This window comes from Ailuropoda melanoleuca, chromosome 1 (genome assembly GCF_002007445.2).
Source record: "Ailuropoda melanoleuca isolate Jingjing chromosome 1, ASM200744v2, whole genome shotgun sequence".
Classification (NCBI taxonomy): Eukaryota; Metazoa; Chordata; class Mammalia; order Carnivora; family Ursidae; genus Ailuropoda; species Ailuropoda melanoleuca.
Window position 1 is genome coordinate 193,657,875 of NC_048218.1, and position 15,612 is coordinate 193,673,486.

The 15,612-nt window shown below is 36.8% G+C and overlaps 1 protein-coding gene across 1 annotated transcript in view; it reads left to right on the top strand.

Moving 5' to 3' along the window:
• Positions 1-15,612, top strand: part of EXOC4 (exocyst complex component 4) — a 722,132-nt gene that overhangs the window by 317,815 nt on the left and 388,705 nt on the right. The window contains exon 10 of the mRNA XM_002922628.4: positions 6,007-6,103. Coding sequence (XP_002922674.1) covers positions 6,007-6,103 — 97 coding nt within the window. The remainder of the gene's footprint in view (positions 1-6,006; positions 6,104-15,612) is intronic.

Genomic DNA, 15,612 nt, shown 5'->3' on the forward strand with positions numbered 1-15,612 from the left:
TCTGGCCTCAGTTGGACCATTAAATGTTTTCCCCCCAGAATCATTGTTTATATGATGGTTTTATCTACAAAATGTTGTTTTTGTCAGGCTTCACTTACATTTTTGATCAAAGAGGCTTTTTGTGCCTTGACTTCGGTAACCAAGAGTTTTATTTAGTTTGGATTCCATGGAGAAGGCATTTTATGTGTCAGACCACCATAAAATCAGAGTTTCCTGCTCCCTGTTTTAGAATTTTCATGTGTCACCCATCATCTGTGTCATTTTTTTCAACCCGTGAGTTTCTTGGAACATAAAGTGATATTAAGTGCATTATAGTGTATACATAGTTGGGAAAAAATAGTTTAAATACTAAACCTGCCATGTGTGATTTTGATTTTAAGCAAGACTCTGTACTCTTCCACCCATGCCCATGAGCCTCCATTTCTTCATCTCTGTGTTGGGTAATAATATTACAGGGCTATTACTAAGATTAAGTGAGATATCTTACGTTAAGGGTCCAGCCCGGTGTCAGGTTCCCGGTAGGTGTTTAATAAATGTGAGTCCCCTTTCTGCCTCTTGACCTTCTTCCTGCGTACTGGACACCTGTCTTAATTATCTACACAGTACAATATTAGAGCTACCCAGGAATAAAATATCACTGAGCAGAGAAATATAGACAAGGCATTTACTCCTCTTATGGTGGGGATAACTAATTTGTTTCTACTTGGGAGATTGTTTTCTACAAATAATATCTTATTATAATTTTTCAGCATTTTACTGAGACATGCATTCTTCACTTAGTATACTTTAAGCAGAACACAACTGCTGTTTATTCCTAGGTGGTTTGTACTTAAAATTCACTCGATCTAAAAGAGACATTATCATTTTTTGTTTGTTCATTTGTTTATTCATACATTCATTCAACAAATACTTACTGAATGCTTATCATGTACCAGAAACTATTCTAAGCACAGCAGATACATCCATGAACAAAATTATATTGTTAGTAATTAGAGACTTGGTGCAAGTTGAGTCCAAAAGGTGATCCTTTCCCTCGAGGGGTTTATTGCCAAGATTTCCTTCCCAGGTCCGACAGCAACTTACCATGAGAAGTTGAATGTTACCACCAATCTTGATTTGCTTAACTTGACCGTAATAGTAAGTTATTCGAGGGTAAGAATAAGTATTGTACTTCTCTTTTCCCCCTAATCTAGTACCAAACCCCAAGCTCATGGATGGTCCCTAGTCACAGGCTGGTTGGTAGCAGCAGCACCAGCATTAAGTCCTAATGAAAATCTGTGCTTTTGAATGGGTTCTTGCTAAAGAACTTAATCTTTAAGAACAGGGTGACAGCTGTGAATTCAGGGAATTCTTAGACCATTCAGCAGGCTCTTAGAGCCAATTAAAGACCCGATTTATTGATGCAATCAGAATGTATTTTCATAATCCTTCAAAAGTGTTTATGAAGCAAAGTATTTGCTGTAAAAAAAAAAATCATCTTCACTGTGATTCTTTTCAATGTGGAAGGGCCAAGTTGAAATCCAGGCCGTGTTAAACATGTTAGATAAGGTGTGCTGCTTTCTGTGGCTCAGCCCGGTTGACCATCAGACTCCATACTGTCTTCATCTAAGCACTTGGCACAGACAATTCATAATCTTTATATCTATACATTTAATATTGGTTATTTTTGTTCTGTCATGCTGTATGTGTTCTTGGCAATTTTCTAAACTTTCACTGCAATAATCCCTCCAAATAAGACAGCCATATTCTAATTGCTCCTGTTAATAATATTGACTCTTACAGTGCTGCCTAACATAGCAAGAGTAACAGTGTGTAAATTGGTTCTTTCGTGTTTTAGTTTATGTTCCAGTGATGTTTTGTGTGTGTGTGATCAGTAGATCCTTAACTGCTTGGTCGTTCTAATGAGAAAAGTAGACCATTTATTTGAGGTATACTAGGTGTCAAACAGTGTACTGAGTCCCCAGGAGTACGTTTATCACCACAAGTCTTTGAAAGACTTAATTTCAGTATGTATTTTATAAACGGGAACGCTAAGGCTCAGAAAAGTTAAATAATTCTGTCACACTTCTAGTAGCAATCTGGGGTCTGACACCGATCTTAGTGATTTTTCCCACTGTCCCCTAGACCTGTCGGTGAGGACATTTGTTTCCATTTCTCAGGCTGTGGTTTTCTTTTTCTGTTTTATTAAAATGACTGTATTCATTGTAAATGACATCAAAGCCCAGTTGGGAAGAATCAAGGAAGAAATAAGTTGAGGAATTAATGACTTCTATGTAAATGAATTCTCCAAGAAAGGCCTAGGTTGTGAGCCCTGAGATGCTGTCATCTCAGCAGTCACTGGGTGGCCTCGGCGCCTCTCGCCAGGTGTCTGCAAGAGCCTGTCAAACCATTGTCCTCACTGTTAGAAACTGAAATATGACTGGGGCATTTCCTCTCCTTTCTGCACAAGATATATTCTACTTTCCAACCATCCATCATCATTCAGCATTTTCTCTGGTGCCTATCACCCGGCCTCTGACAGCTGAGATTAGACTGTAAGAATAATGAATGAAGGTGAAGGAGATGCTCTGGCCCTTGCGTGCTCTTCCTGGGATGGAACACGTTCCCTCGGAATGCTCCTGACAGCAACTCCCAGATTACTTGATTGCGGGAAGGGAGATGAGGAGAGGCGAGTTTTGTTTCTCACTCAGAATGTTGAAATGCTAGACTAAATCTCAGAGGATTCGACACTCAGACCGTATGATCTTTGGCCACAGTCTTTACTTTTGGTTCTGACCTGTGTATTTTCAAGAATATTTTCACGGGGTTGGTGCTGTTATTGGTAATTGAGTAAGCTGGATTTGGACTTGCAGTGAAGAGGAAATCACATCAAATGCAGGGTGGATGGGGTTTGCGATGGGCCCGGAAGTGTATATGAGGCTCCTGCAGGACGGATTTTGGTTGGGGGTTGACGTATTCCTGCCTAAAGTTTACTTTTTATTTAGTTTAACCCCACTCTGTAAAACAGTAATCATCTTTCTGGCGCTAACAAGGAACAAATGCAACTATTGTTTAGTTTCCAGCTGGATGCTAACCCTCATCCTTCATTTTCACAGCCAGATCTTCCTCTCACTGACATTTCTCTTGGCCCGTGGGCCTTATTTTTGGTATTGTATCTTTTGTTATCTGTGTTTCCTATATGATTGCCATCAACGAATGCTTGTTAAGTGCACCTGCTACCCATAAGGCTCTGGGGCTACAGAGAGGTTTGCTTATGTGTGTTAGGTTTTTGACACTTCCCAAAGGGCTTGCCCATACACTTTCTCATCTAGTTCCGGTGACATTCTACTGAGGTAGGCCTCCATTTCTTCCTTCATTCAGCAAATGTACGCTTTTAGAACCACTTTCCAGGAAGTTCCTTTCCAGGCAGAAAAATGTTACGTAAGCATTAGAAAGCAAGCGACAACACAAGTGACCCATGTTACGGTTATTTTATATAAAGTCACTGCTAACAGAATTGTGGACATTGGGAGAGGACCACCCAACAGTTTAAGGCTAGGCCTGGTGCCTAAAGAAATGGTAGGAGGGGGCAGGGCTCTCCAGATGGAAGCCCATTGTGGAGCCGGGCACAGCAGGGCACGCAGTCCTTGTATTTGGTGTGCACGAAGGTACTAGTTGGACTGGAGCTAGGTTCACCAGGTCTGTATATAGTTACTGAGTATCTAAAATCATAGAACCTACACATTTTTAGAAATCACTGGAGACCGTGTAGCCTAATGTTTGTCCTTACAAGAAATGCTCGTATTCCGTAAATGAATGCATTATATTGTCGTGTCGACGTATTTCATAGGCAGTTATTTCCGTTGCGTCTGGGTGCAGAATATAACCTGTTTATTTTCTATGCATATATACACGTCTCCTTGGTAATTCAATACTGACTTCATTTTATGATCTTAGAGAAGTGTTGCTAAAGAAGATCTGTTTGTTCTGTTTGTTTGGAACCATCCCATGACCTTTGGAGGAGGCTTTTGTGAAGGGAGTAGTGTTTATGGTAGTCTTGATGCTCTCCTTTTGCAAAACCACTGACTTAGCAGAACACTAATATCTCTGGTGCAAATATAGTAATACAAGATGCATTTGTTTTTCAGATGAGAAAAAATAGCTCATGATTTTGAATCAAGAGCTGTACATGTCATTATATTTTCTGTTTTTCTTAAGAAAAGCCATGCTGTGATTAGTTGGTGGAAACAACTGATCCAAATGGGGTTTGTCTAGACTCTGATGCCTCTGGGAAGTCTTGATGATTCGGGGTATGGATTTCTGAGGCTTCACATGTTTTTATCAGTCAATCTCCAAGATACCTCAGAGACCATTAAGATAGATAATAAATCAAATGAGATTTAGTTGTGTTTGGTATCATGCAAAGAGCTATAATTAGAAAGAAAATGTTGAATTAAAAGAGAAGAAGCCCGGGATATAGCATCTATCTTTACTGTCAGATTTCTGGAACTATTAAGAAATAACATAAGTAAGGTAGATGGAAGGTGAAATACCAACGTTTGTACTGACATAAGCCAGCCTGGAATTTGTAGTCTACTATGAGAGCCAACTGAGTTTGCTAAATCAAAATTAGACTAATTTACTCACCCACTTACAGAAGGGACTAGACCACTTCATCCTTCTCTGACAAAGCAAGACCTTCATTGTTCAACTCGGTGAGACAGCACTTACCATCTGCAGGTGTTCTGGTTTCTAAAGTGGAATAAGGAGGTCACCCAAACATGCGTGCTCAGCTTTGTGTTCTCAGTTTTACCAAGGGAATTATTTCACTTTGCTTGGTGTGGGGAAAAGACAGAGGCCAGGGATTACATTAATTTTCATTCTTATGATAGGTAATGTGAGTAATGTGTGTGGAAGGAGGAGCATTTCTCCCCAACATCCTAAGATACACATTTTTTCACATTGTAAAGCCTCTGAAATTAGGATGTTATCTTCTGTCTGACAGAATGAGTAGTTTTTGCCTCAGTATGTGTGAGCTGAGTGCACAGTCCTCATGCCGTGAGCCTTCAATGTTTCAGTTAATGAACCTCTTAAGGATCGTTTGAGGAAAGATTATGAGTCTTGGTTGGTATAGGAACACCTTCTCTTTAAACCTTCTGATAGCATCAAGAACATACCAACATTAAACCTTGCAGAATTAGTGTCAGCAGCTAGAATAAAATACTGGATGCGTTCCTTTAAGAAACCCGCTTAGTGATACCATTTAGAAAACAAGGGTATTGACAACTCTGAGTCATTAAGAAAAGCTGGGTTCTGAAAGTTACGTAGTTTTAAGAATATCTTAATTTATTTTTCTTATATTTCTTTGTTAAATGTGTGTGAGAGATTTATGGCAATCATCTATTTATTTTAAAAGTCTTAAAGCCTTAAAAATCTTAAATATTTACTTATAAATTATATCACTACATGTATATATTTAAACTATAAGAAACTTTTCAATGAGGAAATAAAACCTTCTAGGTAATGAGAAAGCATTGTATAGTTTCATCAGAAGGACTTTTTAAAAACTTATAGTGTTACTTAGTAGTGTATCTTAAAATTAGTGGGGTCTTAGATTTGATAGAGTATGGTGAAGTAGGTTTATATGGGTCTTTGCTCTAACCTTTACAGCCCTGGACAGCCTTGAATGCTACTTCCGCTTTGGGAAAGTTTTCACATGCTGTTCTGTCTAAGATGGACACTGGTGATTGACTATCTAGAAGTTTAACTGGGTTTGCCCTACACTGTTTCTTTAAAAACATTTTTACTGAGCTTGCACCTTCTCATTCCAGAGTGAAAATGCTGCTCTAGTTTATGTAATGAGGAAGACTGACTGGATCCAGTCATTCAAAATAATTGTATAGATTTGAAGGCAACTTTTTTCAGTGATAGTCCTTCTTGTGATAACATAACATTCATCTCAATAGCCTTATTTTATTTTTTTGTAAAAGTTCTACTAAGCTAAATCTCTCTTCTTTTTCCTGAAAGGGGGTCCTGATGACAACTTAATTGAAGGTGGAGGAACCAAATTTGTCTGCAAACCTGGAGCCAGAAATATTACTGTCATATTCCACCCATTACTAAGGTAAGTGAAATCCTATGTACTTACTGCAAGTCAGTATTTTCATTATTTTTGCTGATGTACTGAATATCAGTGGGTCAGTCAGCATTGAAACAAGTCCTAAATAAACAAACAAACAAAACAAAACAAAAACTTGTTCCATTTTCTAGGGCTTCACTATCAAAGTTTGTCAGTAAAACAGTGTCAACTCCGCTAAGTATCTATTTGTTCTCTGGAGTAATACTCTGTAAATACTTTTTTTATAATTTTGTTTCCTACTCCCTGTCCCTGCCCCTCTCCCTCTCTCTGTCATTGTCCCTCCATTCCCTTCTTCATTTCAGGGAGTGGTAACTTATGGCCCATAGGAGAAATCTAGTCTGTCACCTGTTTTTCTTTTTTTTTTTTCAGTAAGTTTTTGTTGACACAGTCATGCTGGTCTGTTTCTGTATTGTGCATAGCTGCTGTGTGCTACAATGTTGCAGAGTTGAATATTTGCAAGAGAAACCGTATGGCCTACAAAGCCTAGATGTTAACATTTAGGCCCTTTACATAAAGAATGGCAGACCCATGACCTAGCTCCCTAATTTACATTAATGACTGAGATATCCTCTAAGGATTGGCAAGTCTTGAAACAAATATGACCTATAAAAACTGAAAGACATTATAGCAGTTATGCATATGGCTTTATATATTAGAGGACAACTTGATGCTGACTAGAATGAAATCTATTGTATTGTTCAGCTTACTGTGGAACTATGATTATAAAAAAATAAAAATCTGTGATAATTCCATTTTTAAAACTTCTAAGCCCTAAATACCTTTAAAAAGGAACTTCTTGGGAAGAGAGTAAAAAGGAGTTATGCTTCAGTGGATCTAAAGTTTTGCTTTTGAAAGATGAAAAATTTCTAGAGACCTAGTTACACAACAATGTACATATAGTTAGCATTACTGTATGCCTAAAAGAGATTAAGATGGTGAATTATATGTTAAGTGTTGTTGACCATAATAAAAAAAGGGTACTCTTTGGACATAGATATCCAGTATAATATTAATTGTATGTTTTCTCTACAATGAACCAGTATATATTTTTGCTTTTTTCATATAATGGACTAGAAACTCTTGGGTTCATTAAAAGTTAGGTACCTCAGATCATCACATTAACTTTCTCAGGTAATTTCTATAATATTTGAGGCATTTGAAATAACAGTTAAGCAAGTGCTGCTGAATTGTCCAGATAAGTATTGTATATACTTTTCTAAAATATAAGCAGTTCATTACTGGAATTATCCTTATCCTACCTTCTCATTAACCAAGACTTAAATTGAAATCATTGGAACTAGTTCAATTTAGATCTCTTACAAAGCAACCAGATTTAAAAATTGTACTGGATTACTTCACCCAATTAGTTTTAAATGAAGAAACACAAATATTTAAACAACAAAAATCGTTTCATTCAATGACTAGAAACTTTTGAAGAAGCGTTATTAATCTTTTGAAAAAACCTGTTGTAGCAGACATTTGCAAAAATAAATCATGTATTTTAGGAATCATGGAATTAAGAGAATTAAGACTATTCCTCTATAAATTTAGTTGATTTTCTATATAAGTACATAAATTACAACATCTAGAATTTCTAGATTAAGTAACAGTGCTCATATTTATTACACATGACTTTGGTAATTGGTTTAGTATTCACTCTTGTCTTCAATTAAATTGATTTCTACTTAGTTAGAGTTGCTAATTGTTGGGAAAATGGGAAAATACCTTAATCATTATAGGCATCTTCTAACCTGGATTTAACTCCATAATTTACTGCTAAGTTACGCCATGGCATGGATAAATGTAATCCTTATGCTTACGTTTGTTCCAAAACATAGAAGACCTTTGGAAGTTTTTTAGCTGTGGTGTCAGTCACCACTTTTCAGGAGATTTTTTTCTCTATAAACTTTTTTTCCCCTTTATAAATGTGAAGTTAGGAGATTGGGGAAGAAAAGTTACCCTTATTTCACAGTTAATAAAATGCATTTTTGCTAATGTATGGGTAGAGTTTAACGTAGTTCTTAGCAATTATTTTTTAGCATTTATCCATCTTTACAAGAGAGTTATTTTAAGGCTTGATAATACTCCTATTAGTTTTCCTCACTTGATTGGTCTCTACTTTCATTCTGAATGTTATTATTGACTAGAACGGGTGAAAGTTTTGTTGCACGATACAGTTTACATTCATTCTCTGTGTAACTTTTAATGGCAGTCACAAGAATATTATGTAGACTGCAAGGTAAGTTAATTCCTTTCTAAGCTGGTGGTCATTACAGACTTTAAATTAGCCCTTGGCTCAAATTGTAACCTTGCTTCTCAAACCCATTATAAAGTCTCAGCTGAAACCTCATTATGGGCTTATGGAACTTCAAATGATTAAGATCTTATAGTTTTTTGTTTTTTTTTTTTTTTTGGTTTGTTTTTAATTTTTGTTTTTACACTTCAGTGTTTGTTGATTTTTGGATTTATCGTTTCTTCTAAAGTTTGGAAGTTTAGTTGTGGTAATGAGGAGAGTCAGTGTGCATTATCATACTTGTGCATTTCATTTTTACTCTTATTTAAAATTTTCTGATTTCTCCCGTAGCCATTCACTTATTCATGATTGATAAGTGTATATTGAACGTTTACGGTGCATGTTTTCCCTTCTCTAAGTTCGGTGTGGACTCTTCTTTAGAAATAGTCACTCTTATTTTTACGGGCTTATTTTAATAAAATTTGTATACATATATTTTCCATCTTTTGGGATGCCTCTCATTTTATCTCTATGCTAGCTCAAAGTGAATGTGATTTAGCACATTGTTAGTTACAAGACAGTAGAACCTAGTGGGAGAGTTAGCATAGATAAATGGAAACGTGGGGAATTAAAGCATAGGATTTGAAATTTAGAGTGAAAACTGCAACAAATCAGGTTCAGATCCAGGTTCCTTTGTCCAGTTTTACTCACTGATTATTTATTGGACTCTGATTCTATGAGAGGTTCTGGGGCAACGAAAAAATAACATCAAATCCTTACTAAAGGTGCTCCCTTGTTAGCTGCATGGGCAGCAAAAACCGAGAAGCCCCAAAACACCAATGACGGGCGAGGACGGAGAAGGCCGTAGATGACTGCAGCCTTCCCTGCACCCAGCTGCACAGTAGTGAGCCATCTCATAACATTTCACCCCGCACTTCTCCTCCTGTGCTTCTGCTCTGATGCAGTGACTCGTCGTCTTCCCCTCCTGAGTCCCCAAACGCTAGTTCAGAAGGAACTTCCCACAAGTTGGCTTTCATCACCCATTTAAACACGGTCCTTGTTTTTTAATGCTCTCAGGGAACTGAGATCTTTTCCGTAGGAAGGGCGTTTTTTATTTCCCTTTGCTCCTTTTCCCCTACATCTAGTGATACTTGTATTCTGTCTTCCTGAAATGCTGCAGGTGGCTCGTGTATACCTCATTTATTAGAAATGTCCTTTTTATCATTTTTGATATTTAGCGGGCCGTGTGTTCTTTGCTGCATAAGTTTTCTCTACTGCAAACTCGGAACCACCCCGTTTAAGAACATCACACAGCAGAATCTTGTTACGCCGTGTTGTATATTCTTAGCTGTCGTTTTTACAGTCCTCCCATAAAATCATTGTACAAGGTCCCAGATCTGGCAACCTTGCAAGTTTATTTTTGTACTTTTCCCCTAAGTACTACAGTTTCCTTCACTAGGAAATCTCACAGGGTGTCGAGGGCAAATATACGGACCTCCAGTCTGTTCACTACCCGTTAACTCTGCTGGCCCCTTGACTTGTTTATTTAATGCTTTTCCTTATTTTCTCTTTCTGGGTAAGAAATCAGAAAAGTGTCTCAGAGAATGATGTTTTAGAAGAATGAGGTCTATAGTATTATCTTGCTTGCTTGATTCTTAGCCTAACAAGACGTTGTGTGAAACTTAAGCCTTCATGTAAGCTTTTGGTGGTAAGAGTGTATCTAATCAGTTTTTCTACCTCTGGTTCTAAGTGAACAGAACGTATTGAAATGAAGAGGTTTCTACTTACACCTAGGTAGATTCTGAAATACTTTAACCAAAATAGAGACCCGGAAAATGATAGGCCTAATAACTTGTTCCCCCCTCACATAGTTGCCTCTTTTTACCTTTCTCTGGAAACAGTCAAGAGGAATAGATGGATTCACTCTAATAAATTATTTTATAGGCCTTCGATTTGGGGAAACACAAAGAAAATATGTTAATGGTGAAATTTGAATGACAATATTTCCTTTCTTTTCTTTAGATCAGACATGCGTTTGGATTTTTTTTACACGAATTATTTTTGAATAGTTACATCATGGTAAATTTTATCAACAAAATACATTTTGTTGAGGTATCAATCACAGTTTGACAGAGTAGATCTTTTTAGTTCTAATTAATATATAATGTAATCATTTCTGGAAATTTAAAATTACCTTGTGGCTGCTATTTGTGGCATTTTACGGGGAGGATTGGAGAATTTATTTCTCCCTTTGTTTTTTGATTTATCACTATTCCTTATTCTCTCAAAACCCCCAACAGAGAATATATGGCTCCTTATTAGATTGTTAGTACAGTTCCTTCATATAGTAAAAACTGAGTGACAACCAAAATTATTCCTTTACAAATCTAAATGCTTACAGCATCTAACTATAAAGTATCTAAAAACACTCTCAAGCTTTATTAATCTCTCATTTATTTACTTATTGCATGCATTTGTGATTGCATAGTGATTGCATACATACTGATTCAGTAAAGCAAATTGGTGGGGAGTGTTGCTATTGAAAACAAAGTTACACCTTTGACTCACTCTATACATTCAACCCTCTTACAAATGGAGGCTTTCGGTTTCAAAGGTGGAATCATCAAAGAGAAGTAGTGGGATTTGATGTAGCCCATCACTGAGAAACAAAAATTCCTAGTCTTGAGAGCTAGGACAGGTCAGCAATAAGGACACCTGAGTCCAAGGAAGCGTTCTCACTGTGTCCTGAAATGGCCTCTTCCTCTTTTTATAGGGACACCAGCCTTTCTGGATTATGGTCCCACTCTTATGATCTCATTTAACCTTAATTATCAATTGCAGAAAATGTATATTCAATTTTGCAATTCGAACAAACTCAGGAAATGAATTTATTAAGTGATTTTTTAAATCATTCTTTTAGCACTGGAGCCAGTGTTTAAATGGGAAGGAGTTTTGTGTATGAATTTCATGGTAGAGAGATAGGCCACTGAATATCGGCTAGGGGTGGGGGATGGGTATGGGTGACCACATTTTAATTTTTGGTGTTGGCCAAATTCCTGTGTGTCTTAGTTTTCCATATCTATAAAATCAAGGAGCTGGTTGGTCTGGATTTTGCTCTCTACCTCTCAAGTTTGTGATTTTCTGACTGGGAAATGCTTTTATAATATTTAAGGACTCCAAAGGCCTCACATTTTAAAATTTAAAAGTCCATATGGCAGTGTGTTTCTTTTACTTATTTGCTTCAACTGGCTTTTAAAAGACATTTGGCTCTTTAGGGTAATGATCACTTTGCATATATGAAGTACGTTTCTTACGAGACAATTGAAGAGCAGCTGTTTGCAGTCGGGGTGACGTGGCAGAGGTAAGAGGCTGGAGCCATAGTGGATGATGGTGGTATTTAAAGTGGCAAAAATGTCACTGATGCTTCCGCTGTTGAACACAACTCGAATATTGAATATCCGGGCTGTGAGCGTTTTTCACTATTTATTATCAGCCACACTTCATTAAAATCAGACAGCAATTAAAAGCTTTCCGGGTAGAACAAAAAATGAAATATTCATTGGTCAGTAAGGAATAGGTTGGCATTTAGATTAGTTAGGGAGATAAAACTTCTTGGCAGTTGGAGCTATGGTGGTGGTCAGAATGTCTGTGGTTGGCTACGTGCCTTTTTTAAGGCAAACGGCAGTAGAACAAGTAATCGTAATCATAACATGTTATTGTGTTTGTCTCTGATTACAGAGAAGAGTAACTTCTAAAAGTTAATCTTGTCGATGTAGCAACTGCCGCTTAGCAGCAGTGTAGGGAGTTGGTTAAGGGGTCGCCAGGGCCTGGCTGTGAAATCGCTGTGATTGTGAAGCAGGGCTTGAAGTTAGGAGGTCAGGAAGTGGTTGAAACCAAACCTCAAACAATGAAAGGCACCAAAACTGATTATGCCATTAACAGAGTAGGTATTGTTTCTAAGGATGATATCCCAAAGTAAATGACAATTGTGATTAACACTTGCGTTTTATATTTTTTGTTTTATTAATTATAGTACTTATCACATTGATAATACTGGTGGATCAAAGGCATATAAAATTCATTGTTTTAATTAAGCATAATAAAAATCCATTTGCTCATCCATTTAATAAAATTTATTGAGCACTTACTTCGTGCCAACTCCTCTCCATCTAAGTCTCTACCCTTGTGGAATTTAGTCTGCTGGAAAAATCAGGCAATAAAAAAGCAAACTAATACACATGGAAGACAGTATCGGGTGGTGATAGTTTTAGGAAGAACAAGGGATGAAAGTGAGGAATTTGAATAGTGACTGGTGCAGGCAGGGGCACAATTTTATTTAGAACTCAGTCGGTAGAGCTTTCTGAGAAAATGATATTTGGTCAGACTGGAAACGGAGTTCTGGAGGCAGCTGTGTGAATTTCTGGGGTTGAATGACCTGGGTGGAGGTAACAGTAGGTGAAAAGAAAAAGGAGACATTGAAGGAGCAGTGAACCCACTGATGTGAAAAGGGGTGTGTGTTGCAGGTGCGCAGTGCATGTTGGGGCAGATAAGCGAGGAGCTTCATACATGGGTAGTCGAGGTAGAAACTTCTCTCTTTTGTCGAAACAACAAGGAGGGCATTATATTTAGTTGATTAGAAGCTTTTGGGACTAAATCTGAAACTTCCAAAGGTTCTGAAGGCTTAGAGCCTGATGCAATGACTACCAGCAAAAACTATTTTCTGAGATTTATCTTACTGGACGTGGGGCACTCAGGAAACCCTGTTTTTAAGGGTGAAGCCATTAGCACAACTCTGTTTGGTATAGTGAAAAATCTCTGTCCCTCCTGACAGTTGTGTCTCCTGAAATGGAAAATAAATCTTAAATATGTAGTCTACTTTGATAATATTATCCAAAGATATTGAGCAAATGTTATTAGGCCATTAGCTTATCAACATGTTATTAAAGATTTATTCCGTGTGACATTGTAGATATCTGAGAGCTTTTGCAGAGCAGTTGTGGCTGAACTATAGGTTGTTTTCAACTAAAGAAATAGTATGGTTTGGTGCGCTGCTTTGCAGAGGCCCGTGGGGGTATTGTAGTAAACTTTGCTAACAAATCTAATCTTTCTCTTATAGAAAATAACTCTGGGTAATCACTAAACTCCTTATGAATTTTGTATATATTAGTCTAAACCTGGCCTAGCACAAAAGATCTTTCCAACTTTTTGGCGACGGTAAGACCATTTGAGGTATTCAGAACTCCAAATCTGAATTCCTCTACCAACCTAGATCTCTGCCCTTCCTGGTCTTTTTTTTTCCTCACCTCCTTTCCTAACATTACTTCCACATGAAGGGAGGAGAGCCCTTTAGATGTATCTTCTACATGAACGGGGCACACGATAAATACTTGCTCAAAGAATTAACGGGTCACTTGAAAGGGTGTTTAGCACGTGTCTGGTGAAGTGAATGGTTTTGTTTTTTCTTCAGATACCAATAAAAGTATAAAGGAAAATTATTTTTTTTCTTTAGTAATGATATCAAAATAGATCAGTCTTTCTTTCATACCCAGAAGTGGTATAATAGTGGGTGGTTTTTGTTTTGTTTTTTGTATTTTGGTTTCTTTTTACTTCTGTTGTAACTAAAACGTGTTTGTTAGAGGATGCAATACAGACATATAAAGGTGAACTTTATATTTCCTTTCTTTTTACAGCATTGATCCTAAAGTACTACTCTTGTAGCTTAGCTTCGTAGTTTGTTTTTAGAAGTTATTTATTAGAAGCCTAGATACTTTGTCCTTTCACCTTTCTGTCTCTTATTACTACATTGAAAGCTTATGGTTGTATGAAGTACTTTCGCTTTATCATTCTTTCATGAATCATAGAAGCCCCTTCCAAGATTATAAAACTGTTTCTAATAGAAGAAGACTTGTTTTAAAAGCTTTTTTATTTAGCCTCTTCTGTTTCTTCCAGTTTTTTTTTTTCACTTTCATTTAGAAAGTGTGCAATAGTCCCTGGATCATTCCTTGATTATATATATATATAGTGTGTGTGTATGTGTGTTTTGAAAGAGGGATTTAAGCTTGATTATTTAGAGTAAGCACAAACGTCACAAGCTGAAATAATTCTTCTGTATTTCGTTTCCCAACATATTTATTTTTGAAAAATGCACAAAAGTAGGATACCTGTGTCAGTTTGATGTGTGTATTGGTATTTGGCAGAATATTATTCTGAGTGTTCACAGGTATGTGATATTTTTATACAGATACATGTTTGTTCTTAATGAGCTAAAGCTTATATAGACATTTTGAAAGATGCTGGTGATTAGACAGTCTAGCAAATAACATTGTAGATCATACATTATTCATGCATGGGAAGAAATGTGGCTACCGTATTGCATTTTTATGAAACATACCTTTTTTTTCCCCCTTGTCCCCAGAATTATGAAAAATAGTGCTCTGTTTTCAGACTGTGTGACCTGGGAAGGTCTGAGAAGCACTGCGTAGTGGTACATTTTAGATTTCGAACCCCACATCTGAGGAACTGCTTTTGAATGTATGTGAGAAACGTTAAAGGCTTTTAATCCTCAAATTAACTTTTAGAGATTAAAATTAATTTTTCAGAACTTTTCTTTTACTTTCATATTTTCAAACTGTGTTACGTGATATATGGCTGAACACTGATTGTGACTAACTGGCAATTTTATGTTACCAACTGAAATGGAGGGACGACCAAGGCTCCAACCCAAATATCAATGCATGTTTCAATTACAATGTTAAGAGAAGTCAGGCATTCCAGTCCAGTTAAGAGGAAAGTATAGGCCTTTCCTTATGAGGAAAAAAAGTGGAAATGTCAGTGAAACACAGAAGAAAAACAGAATGTTTGACACCTATTTTCACACGTATGAATGTCTTTCACTTAAAAGAGATAAAATAGCTTTGTTTTTTGTTGTTTCACAAATCTGAATTAGAACTAGTTGGTTGACATTCTTTTTTTTTAATGAATGAATTTATTTATTTTTATTATGTGCAAAAAAAAAAAAAACCTCGTTGGTTGGTTGGGTGTGAAAGAGATTCTCCTCTATATAATGAGAATTTTCTAATGAATTTGGCAAAACTAGGAAAGCTTTCCTTGGGAGGCAGTATCCTTCCTGGAGATGCAGTTAACTACGTGCTCAACTGTCAGGTCGTACTCCTGAGATCAATGACTTCATATACTGTGATTTCTGATCTACCGTGCAACTTTTGAGCTCTGTGTAGATAGAGTTTCCAGTCTTGCTCATCTG